Source organism: Heteronotia binoei, chromosome 4 (assembly GCF_032191835.1).
Source record: "Heteronotia binoei isolate CCM8104 ecotype False Entrance Well chromosome 4, APGP_CSIRO_Hbin_v1, whole genome shotgun sequence".
Lineage (NCBI taxonomy): Eukaryota > Metazoa > Chordata > Lepidosauria > Squamata > Gekkonidae > Heteronotia > Heteronotia binoei.
In genome coordinates, this window is record NC_083226.1 from 34218849 (window position 1) to 34233308 (window position 14460).

Consider the following 14460-nt stretch of genomic DNA (forward strand, 5'->3'; position numbering starts at 1 on the left):
AATGTTCTCTGATTTTGAATAGTTGACTGCCTTTAATCCTCAGTTTTCTTATCAGCTCAAACTCTTCTGTGGTGGGCTGTAGACTTTTCAGCACAGATGGGGCATGATTTTTCTTAATAAGATTAGCAGGGGCTAAAAGTTCTTGAATGTAATGCCACCCACATCAACAAAGACCTTTTACTCTACTTCATTTTGGAACGAAGTGAGAGTTATAAATGCTGTTTTGCTCCAACTTTTTGTTGTTGTATACAGGGCTGCCAGCAGAGGGGGACTGGGGAGGACAGAATTCAAGGTGCCCAAGTCAGTTGGAAGGCCGCTGAAGCCAGTGACATGTTGTATTTATACATTTCAAAAATAAATTTTCCTAGTGCAGGGGAAGGCAGGGCCCAGCAAAGAGCTCCTCAGCCTTTCTGCAAAGTTCACTGGGAAGCAGAGGGAATGTTTGCTGATCAGATCTTGCTAACCCATCATCAGCTTACACTGGAGCAAGGGAAGACCAGCCAGCAGGGCCTAGCCACAGAGGGGCTTTTAGGGGGTGCCAGCCCTCCCTGGGAAGATCCCAGACCCTCCCTCCCCTCAGCAAAGATACACACCTGCCTGCCTCCTTTGCTCTCCCTCGGCAGTAGCATGGTGGCTGGACTGGCTGATGCAGGCACAGTGAGCTGCCAGGGCGAGCCATTGACTAGCCCAGCAACCATGTTACTGCTGAGGGGAGAGCCAAGGATGCAGACAGGCAGAGCAGTGGGTGACTGCCTGCTGCCCTGCCTGCCTACCTGCCTCATTGGCTCTCCTTCCTCTCTGTTTCTGATGTGCAGGAGATTCCTAAACCTCCATGAATGGAGAGCCCACTTGCCAGCCAATCACTTCTTGGTGACATCACATGTGACATCACCATGTCAGGGACACTTTCCCCCTCCCCTGCTGAATAATTTCTGGCTATGGGGTTGCCAGCCAGCACAGGGTGCAGCCTCCTAACAAAGCCTGTGCTTTCATTTTGCCTTTAGTTCCACCCAGCTGTTGCCCTGCCAGATCTTACCAAGGAAGCCTTGTAAGTGTGGGGTAGCAAAAAATAAAATCCCAACTTCTACTCTCTCCCTCCCCCCTTCATTTTTCAGTATTAAGGCCACCTCTCTCATCCTGGTTGGCAATCTAGAATGTATTTAATAATAGTAGTATAGAAGCAAACCTCTGTTAAGATTATGGACAGAAGTGGGGGGTGAATATTTCCCCATAATTTATTAAAGTAGTAAAAAGATGCTTCCCCTTCCCCCTTAGCATGCATGATAACTAATGTTAATCTACCTCAGTGGTAACAAATGAGGAACAGAGGTTAGAATTTATTTAGTTATTTAATACCCCCAAAGGGAACCCAAAACAACTTTCACTGTTCTCTCTTCTGTTTGATTCTCACAACAACCCTTTGAGGTAAATTAGGCCAAGGGGGAGTGATGGGCCCAAGATCACCCAGCAAGCTTCCATGGCATGAGTGGGGATTTGAATTTGCGTTTTCTGTATTCTAGTGCAATACTTCAACCACTGCAGAACCTTAGTTTCTACCGCAAAAAAGTGTGAGGGTCTGGAGATAACCTGGGCCAAGATATTCCACTTCGTTTCATTTTTGGCCCTGGAATTCTCAGCATCACCCTGAAGTTGGTGGGCCAGTTTGAACTTTCCTAGTTTTATTTTCTGATTAGTTATGCCTGCTACAATAGGGCCAACAGATGGACATGTGGATCCTTTTATTATCATAAATGCATGCTAGCAGTCAGCCAAATAATTTGTTTTGTTATGATGGAATCTTCATCTGGAGGACATAGTGGCTCTTAGCAGCCCTGTTTACAGACTTTGCAATAGTGAGTTAAAGTGGCTAAGTCAGGGTATTTAATACAGGAACTGAAAAAACCCCCCCAAATGTTAGAAGTCAGATAGTATATATGGTAATTATTGACCATCTTCACATGTATGGTATGCACACAGTAGTCTTAGAGGAAGTTGATTTTAAAAAGTAAAACTGAAGCTTTTCTGTTATTAAAATTCAGAATGAACAAGTCCTCACTTTGGAGGATAATTTGGAAGCTGGTAAGCTCTAAATGTGCAAAGTTTTTGAATGAAATGTACCTAGTTTACAAAAAAAATAAGGACAATAACAAGAAGTACCAGTACATATTTTATGTGCATAAGCTTTCATGTTTCAGTATTAAGAAACCTTATACATAAGCAATATGGTGGTACCTGAGAACCCCAACTCTTTTGCAAGCCTTCTGTTTAGGCTATATGACATGCTAATCAAAGCATCAGGAAGAGTCTTTCTCTGCTGTGGGCTCTAGCATATAAGGTTTGATTAAGAAACTTATACTTGATGGGAAATCAAGAGACTTGGATTTCAGTAAAAAAAAATTTTCAAAGTTGCAGCATTATACTTTTGCCTGTGTGTTTTTCCTGTGCTAGCACAGCAAGAGCCATAGTAATTGCTTCTTAAAGCTGATGCAGCATTGGAAAAAAAGGAAACCTGGGCTGAGAACAGACGGGCATTCTGGGGTGGCTTGGAGGCGTCCTGGATCAGGACAGCTCAAAAAGAGCTGTCCCAGAGCCTTCACACACTTACCCGCATGCTGCCCGCATCCTATCGGGAAGGCGACCCAGAAGCCAGATTCCTTTTTTTCTCCCTCGGGGGGCAAGCGCTGCTGTGCACGAGCACTCCAGCGCTCTGAATGCTTTATTGAAGAAAAAACCTGGGAACAGCTTGTGGGGTGGCTTGACAGTTCCACACTGCCAAGTCGCCTCACTTGTGCCCTTTCCCATCCAGATAGTGGGGAGGCGACTGACGGCCGGCTCAAAGATTTGCTACCACTTTGGAAGTGGTAGCTTTTTGAGCCGGTTTCAGGAGCCTGGAGGATGGGATGAGGACGGGAGGAGGACAGCCAGCATATGTTGCTGCCAGTACAGATTTTTTGGGTCAACTTCAGAGGCGTCTCTGAGTCGACCCAAAGTGCTGGTTTGTAATCAGCCCTGATTTACCTATCTTGGGTTATTTTGCAGGAAGAATAAAAATTAATCTCAGTTTTTAAAATGAATTTGACATGCGATTATAACTCCATTTAAGTGATGACACCCTTGGGTTCCTTGTACCTCTCTTTCCCTCAATTTCTTAAAAATATTCACAAGAAAGTAAAGTCAGTATTAACTTGTATAAAACACTTATAAAATGGGTCTGTTGCTACTGTATTAGGCCAGTGGTTCCAAATCTTTTTGGTATGGTGACTTGCAGTCCAAGTTTGTTTGATATGGTGATCCACTTGAAAGGGGAAAAAAAACAGAACATGCACAGATCAATAGCTGCAAAAGCCTGGGATCCACTCCACAGGCTTCACAATCCGCTTTTCAGTTAGATCCCACAGATTGAAAGGTGTAATACTATAAGACAAATATTCTGAGTGGTGTTCAACCCACTTTCAACACTATATTTGTATCCAAATTGTGTTACGTTTTGCATTTTAATCTGAATAGTTTTGCTCTGGTAGGATAATTTTCTGTTTTTTGATGTAAGTTTTCTAGCTGTACATTTGTATTCTGTAGCAAAATTGCTGGTGACATTTTTCTGGTTCAAACAAGATTAGATGTAGGGATCCAATTCATACTGGATGGTGGTATACACTGCTAGTTTTTCAAAATATGCCTGTAAAATGGAAGACAATTCTATAAGATAATTTTAAGTTTTTCAAGTAACCAATTTGATTCAGTTTTACCCTTTTTGAAAAATATGCTGGAACTATCAATAGAATTATGAACCATTGGTGTGGAAAGTCTTATATAAGAGGTTTGCAATAATGTTCATCTGTCAAAGTGCACTGAAACTTCTGGTTTTGTCTGTGAACTACAAGTAAATTTTATCAAGAATTTTTCTCCTTATGTCTTGGTTGGAAGGGGATGATTGTTTTGATGGCTTCACTGTGAAATAATAAAGGCTCACTGCTTGCTCTAACTATAAAATGCACTGTGCAATGCAGGGGCTGAAACTGAATGAACAGTGGCACTTTAGCATGCTGGAGATCAGTTTGTGATTGTGATTGAGATTGGTCATTTGCTCTCTTTCATTCTGTATCTCATCACATGTCTCCCCTGTGCTATTTGATAAATTGTTCTCTAAACCTGCACACATTAAAATGGATTGTGCTTAGCTTTGGGTACAGATGAAAATGTTTACAATTTAATATTTGCCTGGTTGCCATTGAATATGATGGGTTTAGAAATATGCAGATCTATTCAGGATTTCATTGTAATGCTATTTAGGACTTTTTTGAAAATCTAAAAGTCTGTGCTTTTTTTTCCCCCAAGGTATGTGTTCTTTTTGGAGCCATGCAATGTAGACCTGGTACGTCGAAAGATCAAATCTATTGCTCTGTGTGTGTCAGCGTGTCCACAAAATGAGTTGAAAACTCTGGCTGATGTTCAGAAATTTGCAGAGACTAATGGTAAGACAATGCACAGTGTTGTTTTCCTTTCTACCCTATATTCTAAAAGGCTGCAATATTTACTTGATTGACAAGATTAATTTCTTAGAAGTTTAATCAGCTGTGTGCTCCCAATTAATCAGACAGCATTAAAAAAAACTCTTTTTATTACAAGTGGTTACATGCAACCATCTTTAAAAAAACATTCCTACTTGTTGACCAAGATGGCACTTGCTGCAGTCTCTATCATCTAATGATAGAATGCTTTTTCTTTTAGAACTCTTTTATTTTATATGCAAATGGATTAAAACTAATCAGTGGATTTAAAATAGGTGTAGTCAGTCAGCAAAGACTTCCTCTGTTGACTGCCCCAATATAATATTAACAGGTGCTGGAGTAAAATTGTCTTAGGCTTTATTAGGTCTTCCAGCACTTTTTTCTTGTTTGTCTTTTTAAAAATGTGCCTGCTGTACTCATAAATGAGGCTTCACCAGTTTCCACTAATTCTTCCCCTCAGACTTGGGACAGCCCCCCCTCCCCGTGGTAGTGGTACTCATTACCAGTGATCACTGCCATTAAAAAATGTCCTGAGGTCTTCATATATATGACTAAACAGACTTTTCATGTGAATTTGTTTGATCTGTGTGCTTGAGTTTCCTTTCAGGTATATTATTGGTAGATTTTGTTTTGTTTTTATGTGTGACTTTTTGAAGAATAAAAGCTTTTCCAAAAGTTTCAATGGCATGTTTCTTTGTTGTCTTTGGAGACAATTTGAATTTTATACTTGCCTGTCATTGCGTCATATTATTGAGGGTGATCACAAACTACCAAGAAACATGGAATTTCTGATTTTTTTCCTCCTCCCACTGTCAACAAAGGGCTGATGGGCATTTACCTAGAGGAGAACTAAAAGTCTGCAGGGGAAAAGATCATGCTTAAATCACATGCTTTTTTTACTCTGTTTGCCCATGATATATCTTTCTGCACGCACACAACATAGCTAGAAGTAATTCATAACCCAACTACTTCCATGCCCTCTTCCACGTAAAGAGAGCTCCTACTTCAACCCCTTCTTCCCATATTTCTGAATGAATGACCTGACCATGATGATGTTTCTTCCCAAGCGCCTGTTTTTGGTTTGGGGAGATAAAAACTTAGAAGAAGTGGCAAGAGTGCAAAAAGGAAGGGAGGCAAGGACTAAAAGATTTATTTTCTTTAGGAATTCAATGGCTAGATGGAAAAGAAGAAGCAGACTGACAGTCTCTCTGAGCCCAGAGAAGGAAAGAAGAGTGTTTGGCTTGCCTCCTCCCATTCTTCTCACATGTATTGCAGCCAGTCAATAGCAGGTGGCTGCATACCTTGTGAGTCTTTGCCAGCCGCCAGGTAATGTGAGGGACCTTCTGAATAGGTTATGGAGATTCTATTTGATGGTGGAGAAGGAGGCAAGCAGCAGACTGACGGGTACTTATGAACAAACTGTGATCTGTTACATACAGTTTCCTATGATGTCAGAATGCTGACATGGTGTTAGAATTCCTTGCAGTGGTTTAAATCAGTTCACAACACAGGACATCTGTAGAACTTCGAGTTCTAAATGCTGTACTGGTTACAAAGAATTGTGCTGCAGCTGAGGCATGGACTGTGTGACTTAAGAATGCAGGTGAGTGGTGGTCATGTGCTCTTCCCCCATTAAAGGAATACACTCCCTGTACATAGAAAGCTGGAATGTAGAAGAAAGGCTTCAGAGCTAATCTTCCTGACACACTAGTTTACTGTTTATTCTGCATGATCTGTTTGGGATCCAAGCATAGCATTATGCACAAGCAGGTGATAGTTTCACTTATGTAAGGGGAGGTGTCTGCAATCATTGCCGTCTCTAGCAGTAGCATCCAAAGTGCATCCAGTACCATTCAGGAGAGTTCCTTGGCCTCAGGAAAATCTTATTTATTTTTATTTATTTTTGTGAATTTATAGTCCACCTTTTCCCGTAGTGGGCTCAGGGTGAATTACAACATAGTGAAACAATTAAAATTGAACAGTAAAACAATTAAAATAATTAAAACAATTAGATAAAACAGTGTAGATGGTTTAAGCACATTATACAAATTAGGACACAGATGTCATAGGCGTCCTAAATATCAGAAATGTCAAAAATATCGGCCCGATCTCTGACAATCAGGATGGTAAATCAGTGTAGGGAGGCCAATTAGATGGTATAAACAGTAAAGTAAGGACGTCCACTTGCCTCAGCTAAAGGCCTGTTGGAACAGCTCCGCTTTACAGGCCCTACGGAATGGTAAGTAAATCCGGTAGGGCCCGAATCTTCACAGGGAGCTGATTCCATAAAGTCGGGGCCAGGACCGAAAAGACCTTGACCCTAGCCAAGGCAAGCCAAATGTCCTTTGGGCCAGGGATAGTCAGAAGATGTTGATTGGCCGATCGTAGTACTCTCCGGGGCTCATATGGGGAGAGACGGCCCCCCAGCTATGTCGGTCCCAGGTACAGGGAGCCTCAGCAGTAAGAGGAAGGTAGGAAAGCCCCATTGGCTTTTACTAAAGCAAACTAAAAATGTGCACGGGGCCTTTTCTGTAACGGCTCCTTGCTGGTGGAACCAGCTGCCGGAAGAGGTGAGGGCCCTGCGGGACCTTGGCCAGTTCCGCAGGGCCTGTAAGACAGCCCTCTTCCGGCTGCCCTATAATTAACTGGCATTAGAAATTCTATAGAAGGTTCAGTGTAGTATTTTGATAGATGGCTGTTTAAATGTGTTATTATTTTACTGTTTTAACTGTTGTAATTGATGTATTTTAAATTTAAAATTCTATGTTAGATTTTATGTGTTATGAGCCACCCTGAACCACTTTGGTGGGAAGGGCGGGATATAAATTGAAATAAACTTAAGCAGTATATGTAAAAATCTCTTCCTTTAATAGTAAAGGAATCTCTGTTTTAAATGCTAAGGAATCTCTGTTTTTCCCTGAAGTTTTGTCCTGCTGCAAGGATCCTCTCAGGTTGCACTCAGGTTTTTAAATTGACTTTTAACACATTAATCCTAAACAAAGGCATCAGATTTTATCAGAAAAGATGCTGTAATCTGTCTTCACTTTGTGTGACCTTGAGGGCAGTTGCTTGTGCTTTAAGTAAGCATATAGAAGGTATAAATGCTAAGCTTCAGGACACACTGTCTATAATTTCAGGACACACTGTTCAAGTAATTTCATTGAAGGGCTACAGTCTTAGTCTAATTTCTTAATTAAATGTTTTGTGATTTGATTCTTTTAACTGGAAACATTTTGCCTGCCTTCTGTATATTAGAAGAATACTGGTGTGTGTTCTAAGTTTGATTAAATTTTGCAGGCTTTCACCTTTAGATGTAAGTACTACAATACTGTCTTCATTCCTCAATTAGACCTGCAGTTGCCCTTCAGGTGGTGGCTGTAGATCTCCTGGATTACAACTGATCTCCTGGTGAGAGATCAGTTCACCTGGAAAAAATGGCTTCTTTGGAAGGTGAACTCTATGGCATTATGTCCTACTGAAGTTCCTCCCGACCCTAACTCCTATCTTCCTCAGGCCCTACCCCCCAAAAAAAAATCTCCAGGTATTTTCCACCCTAGAGCTGGCAACCCTAATTTGAACACATATTTCTTGAGCACTGGTTGATAAAGATTATCTGAATTTGATTAATTGCATCTGAAGAAGAGTGCTCTAATCCACAAAAGCTTATGTTGTAATAAAGTTTAAGCTTCTAAAGTACCAACATCCCTGATTTTTTTTTGCTGCAAAAGACAAACAGTGACTCCTGTGAATTTGTGAGGTAGTTTGTAACAAAAGAAAGTTGAAGTTAAAACATGCTGTTTTTGACTATATATTGTCTTTAAAATAATCCATTCTTCGCTTGGTTTAAAAGAGCACAGTAGCCCAGACTCTTGTTTTCCACCTGGCGAGATATTTAAAGAGTCTTGGGATTTTATGTTTCATTTTTCATTTCATTTTTTCATTTTATTTGATTTATATCCCGCCCTACCCCACCAAAGCGGGCTCAGGGCGACTCACAACATAAAAATTCTAACAATAAAATTCAAGAATTAAAATACAATAATAAATTACATAATTAAAACAACTAATATATCAATACATCAATCAGTCTCAGTGTGCTATCTTATAGTCTTCTGTCAGAATATTTCAGTATTTCAATGTTTCAATGCCGGTCAGTTATAAGCCAACCGGAAGAGGACGGTCTTACAGGCCCTGCGGAACTGTTCAATATCCCGCAGGGCCCTGACCTCTTTTGGTAATTGGTTCCACCAGCAAGGGGATGTGATCGAGAAGGCCCTGTCCCTAGTTGACTTCAGCTGGGCCTCCTTTGGCCCGGGGATTACAAGCAGATTTCTGAAGCCGGATCGCAGCACTCTCTGGGGGGCATATGGGAAGAGACGGTCCCTAAGGTAGGCAGGTCCTAGGCCATATAGGGCTTTAAAGGTAATAACCAGCACCTTGTACCGGACTCGGTATATTATTGGCAGCCAGTGCAGTCCTCGGAGGCCCAGCTGAATGTGCTCCCGTCTAGGGAGCCCTAATAACAGCCGAGCGGCAGCATTTTACACTAGCTGCAACTTCCGGGTTCGGCACAGGGGCAGCCCCATGTAGAGGGCATTACAGTAATCCAACCTTGAGGTGACGGTTGCATGGATCACTGTTGCCAGATCGTCCTGCTCCAGGAAAGGAGCCAACTGCCTCGCCCGCCTATGTGTTCCCGACCTTCTTAACACAGAGAGAAAGTAATGAATGAGGGAAACCAGGATTCAGTTAGTGTGTCTTTTTATTTATACCTTGCCTTTCCCCGTGGCTCAAGGTGCCTTACAATCCAGTAATATCAGTCCAGACAATCTGATAGCTTTTTAAAAATTTATACACCACCTTTCTCTCCAGTGGAGTCCCAGAGTGACTTACTATGTTATTCTCCTTTCTATTGTACCCTCAGACCAGTCCTGGGAGGTAAGTTAGGCTGAGTGTGTGTGATTGGCCCAAGGTCACACAGCAAGCTTGCTTGAGTCCACCTGAATTTTACTCGAGGCATAAATGCCTAATCTTAGGAGTCTTTGTAAATGTTAATGCACCTGTCTGAAGTTCCATGCTCAGAGTTTTGAAGTCTAGGCGGCACTCAAGCAGGGCAAAGTATGTGGCCCAAAGCTGCGTTAGGGAGCATACTTGGCTGACCATGAGAAAACTAATAGAAGAAGCCATTTGGTTTAACTCTCAGGCAGATCCAAGTTGGTGATTATGAGGTAACAAGAAATGAAGCTCCCAGCTCCTGATAACTGCCAATCTATGCTTCACTCTTGCTGGCATATGGTAATGAATGTATAAACTTATGCGCTTGGGCTTGGATAATTATAAAGCCTGGAAGTAGTGGTGACTGGCTGCAGCATCAGGAGGAGAGTGGGAGTTCTTAGCTGAGAAGCTTGAAATACAGAAGGAAAAGAGGAGAAGCAGAAAATATCAGGTGTAAAGATACTGGCAAAGCGTGCCTTCTGATCCTATGGATTGTGCATTAAACACAGGAATCAATTAATTGTGTATTGTTGAAACCACTAATCAGCAGATAAGTTACACCAAAAGATAAAATGCACAAATACTACATTTAAATCACATAATTCCTACACCAGATTGTATTGCTGTTAGCATTTGCCTTAACTATGGTGGCAGCTCTCCCTGGGCCTAAATAGTGCAATTTAAATAGGGGGCAAATGACATCTTTCATCTAAATTTTACAAAGCAGGTATCTTAACTTTTATTACAACTGGGCCCATTTAATACTGTTCTGGTATTGTACAAGGTAATCAAAAACAGCAACTCAAATAACCAGAGGGTTGGGCCACTTCCCTAAAAAGAAAAACTAAACATTTGGGGATTTTTAGTGCTGGAAAAGAGGGGGGAGGGGAAAGGACTACCAAAGAAAGCATGATAGAGGTTTATACCATTTCAGATGTTATCGAGTAGATAGACAGAGATGGTTTGAAGCCAGTAGGTCATCTGAATCACTCAATGATATTGGATCAGCAGCAGCAGTCAACAAGAGATGCAGAGTCCCAGGCAAGGAACCTTTAAACAAAATAAAGCTTTGTTGAAATCACTTAGGCACAGAGCAGAGTTCTACTTTCCATCATCAATGGAACTCTTGTGCTCAAGCAGCCTGTGCACACAGCTAGATCTGGCCAATCTTGGAATGAGTGTGAAGTGCAAATGAGGTTAGCCTGGGATATGTAAGTAATTTCAATAAAGCTCTTTATTTTTGTTTAAAGGATCCTTGCATCGGTCTCTCCATCTCTTCACTGCTGGATATGAGGTTCACTGGCTCTAGGGTCTGATCAACCATGCTGCTTGAGGTCAACAGGTCACAAAAGGCCACCTTCCTGCAAGGAGGGTGTTTCCTCGATGCTTGTCACAACTAAGAACAATGCTAAGAGAATGGCAGCAGAATTAACTGGGAGATAATCTAGATATCTACTGCTAAGCAGTAGCCACTTTCTGAAGCATATTGTCAGTAATGAGGTCACTGCTGGCATGGGCTAACCCAGTGGCATTCCACCATTTCGGGGTAGTACTGTGAGTCTCAAGGATACTGACTTGTACTTTTATTTCTGAAGGCAGGGTTAGAAGAGAGTTGCAGGAGGGTGGTAAATTGTTTGGTTTTGAGACAGTGTTTTTTCTTTCTCTTACTATGGGCTTGGGAAACACAGCAGGGAGAGAGAGAAGGTTGACATTACTTGTGGTTTTTGGATAGGAAGAGATGGTAATTAGAAAAGGATAGGACAGGTAAGGGTAAGGTAAAATTGGACAAGTAACATTTCCAATCCCTCTCTTAGCTGAAGGCACTCTGGAAACTGTCAGTAGATGATTAGGTCAAAATGTGGTGTTGGGTGCCAGGTATGTCTAGAGGAAAGGATCTGAGGAGACACACTTGGCTGAGACTTGGCTGAATAATGCAGAACTAGCTGATTTGTTCTAGGTCTGTTCAGTTGCTTTGTTGTCACAGCATCAATGACTGTATCACCCAGGCCTGGAGGTTGTGGGAAAAGAATTGGTATGGTGTCTCTGTCAAAGTGTTCTGTCATGGTGTCAGTTTCAAGTGTATTTACCTAGTGCTGGGCAACCAAGATGCATTAGCTACTCCATTGGTATACTGCCCATGCTGCTGCCCAGTTGTTTCCTTGCTTGAGCCATTTGAAGTCTCAGACTTGCTACTGAATTTAAGCTTTTGGATATTGAAATTTTCGTGCTGAGACCTCATCAGCTGTAGCCGTTCAAGATTTTATGGCTGCCCTGGCACCATGGGACAGTCCCCAAACATAATGATGTTCATGTATGTGGTGGATCACACATGGTAGTACTCTGATCTTATAGTTTGTTGGTGGGGATAGTCAAATGACTCTTATCACAGGCAAGACCATTACCTGGTGATGTTTAAAGTCATAGCAACTTGTAAGGGTGAAGGAGAGGTGAGACAATCTGTTCCTGGAGGATCTGGATGATTTTTGAAAGCCTTTGAGCAGTTTCCTATGGACATGTCTGGCAGTTTTGTCAAGATCCTGGTTGGTGTTTAATACTCAGCTGTGATTCAAGTTTACTGAAACAGTTACTTCTAAGCACTGGCTTTCATCTGACAGAACTTGCTAGGTTCCTTGGTTTACTGAGTATCTAGGTAAAATGTACCAGGAGCTGAGTTGGTAAAAAGGAGATGAAGAAATACGGGGGCTGAGCACAACCCAACTTTAGTTAGAACAGAGTTCTGTGGCTATTCCATAGGACTTGTAATCATAATGTATAATACCTTTCCCTTTACTATTTTGACAGTCCTTTGAAAGAGCAGTTTTTCAGCTCAGATCTTTTATGCATTTGACAGAACTGTTAACGTTGGAAATAGTTTGCCTGCTGCACCCCTTCTCAGAAAAGGAAGTTATGCCTGTAGTTATCCATTCTGTGATCACATCCAAGTTCGTTCTCTGTGGGGACTGTCATTGAAGACTGTATGGAAATTTGGATGCAGTGGTGAGATTGTTGACTCAACTGCTAGAAACACATCTAGCAGTTTTGAAAGAATTTCACCGGCTTCCAGTTCATTTTTGGGCAAAACCCAAAGTGCTGGTTCTCGCATTGATATTAAATATTCTGTGGCCAGGGTGCTTCAAAGACTGCCTATTCCCATAAGAATCTGCCCATCTAATAAGATCTACAGAAGCCTTGCTCTGTTGTTCTTTCCTTCTGAATTAAGATAGGTGGCTATGTGAGGTGGGCCTTTTTCTGTCCTGAAGCCTCATAGGATTGCCCCCTGTGTATCTGTTTGCCTGATGTCTACTCTGTTAAATGTTAGGCACCAAGGAAGGATGTTCTTGTATTACTGGGTATTTGTAGAGATGTACTTAGTAGTTGTTGTTCCCCCCCCCCCCCGACTGTTTTTGTATTGTTGCTGTTATTTTTTTCATTTTATACTGTAAATATTATGTATTTATTTTGTGATTTGTAAATGTTATTATATGCCACCTAGTAAACTTCTTACAGAGGCATAAAAACTCATTAATAAATACATGATGCATAGAAACCTATTATACGGATTGCACTATGCCTATACAATTCACTGCTGCAACATATGGCAGCTAGCTTTGGTGGCTTTAGCAAAGGATTAGACAGATTCATTAAGGGTAGGCCTATTAGGAGCTGTTAGCTAATGATAGCTAAATAGAATTTGCATTTTCAGAGACTGTGCACCTTGGAATATCAAATGCTAGGGGAGAAACAGCACCAGAAAGCTACTGCCGATCATGAACTGCTTATAAACTTCCCAGAAGCATCTAACAAACAGTGGAAACAGGATGGACTTTTGGTCTGATTCTGCAGGGTCATTTGCAGCATGGAACATAACTGAAGGCTTGCCTTAGTTTTCTAAAAATCATTTCTGTTAACTATCTTTCAAGGCAGTGGTTGTCTCTTAAATACCTGTTTTGCCGGGCTGTGTGAATGTGTCTCTACGGCAGTTTCTTCTAACTACAGCTGAGAACCAGGAGTATTTATTTATTTATTTATTGGTCTAACAAATCTCTGCATTCAGAGGCACTAATCCTCTGAATCCTACTGCCAAGAGGTAGTATCAGGTAGTACTGCCCTGTTGTTGGACTTGGTTGGCCAGAGGAACTGGTTGGCCAGTATGTGAGACAGGATGCTGGACTAGGTGGACCACTGGTCTGATCTAGCAGGCCTCTTCTTATGTTCTCTCATCCTCAGTAAACATAGCCTGTAACTTAAGGCATAATTTCTTGCCTTACTAGCATTATTTCTATCCCAAGATAATACAGTACAAAAATAAAAAGACCCTTTTGCTCCTTAAAAATTGATTTTGGTTCCCAGCAACTTAAAATACTGTTTGCCCTGATACAAACAATCACCATGATAAATTGAGTTGTGGCCTGACATTCTAAGGGTACATTTCCAAGGGACTATTCCCATTTAAATATCTTGGGTTCAGCAGTTTTCCTTTTTAGATGAGGTTTTGAAAGTAAGGAAATGAAATCTTTGTTTTCTAGATTTGATAAGAGAGAGGCCTTTAGCAATTGGTTGTAAATGGTGAGTCTTTTTTCTCTTTTTTTTAAAAAAAGGGAAGTAGAGTTGAGAGCATGATGTCTCAAGCAAGATGCCTGCATATCCTGTGCCTTTGTTTAATCTGTGAACTTTACAGCAGATGTTTTATAGCTATTTCAGGGCAACGTAGTATGCAGAAAAGTGAGCAGTTGGTATTTATGTGTAGGGAAAATTGCTGCAGTGGCTTCTGGTTTATGAAGAGAGACTTAAATTTGTTAAGATTCAGTATGGCATCACCTGGACATGAATGTTGAAAAGGAAGCAATAATTCCATTTTCACCACAATGTAAAATATGACTATCATAGTTTAAGAAGTTGTGATTTGAGGCATGAGTTTTTTCACTTTGATCCCTTACATTTTTATGCTTAAGTCCTG

At 41.3% G+C, this 14460-nt stretch overlaps 1 protein-coding gene across 2 annotated transcripts in view; it reads left to right on the plus strand.

Moving 5' to 3' along the window:
- The window catches only part of SLC44A1 (solute carrier family 44 member 1), an 89025-nt gene that overhangs the window by 32196 nt on the left and 42369 nt on the right, over nt 1–14460 (plus strand). For both annotated transcript variants that reach the window (XM_060237106.1, XM_060237107.1), the window contains exon 4: nt 4336–4472. In XM_060237106.1, the coding sequence (XP_060093089.1) occupies nt 4336–4472 (137 nt within the window). The remainder of the gene's footprint in view (nt 1–4335; nt 4473–14460) is intronic.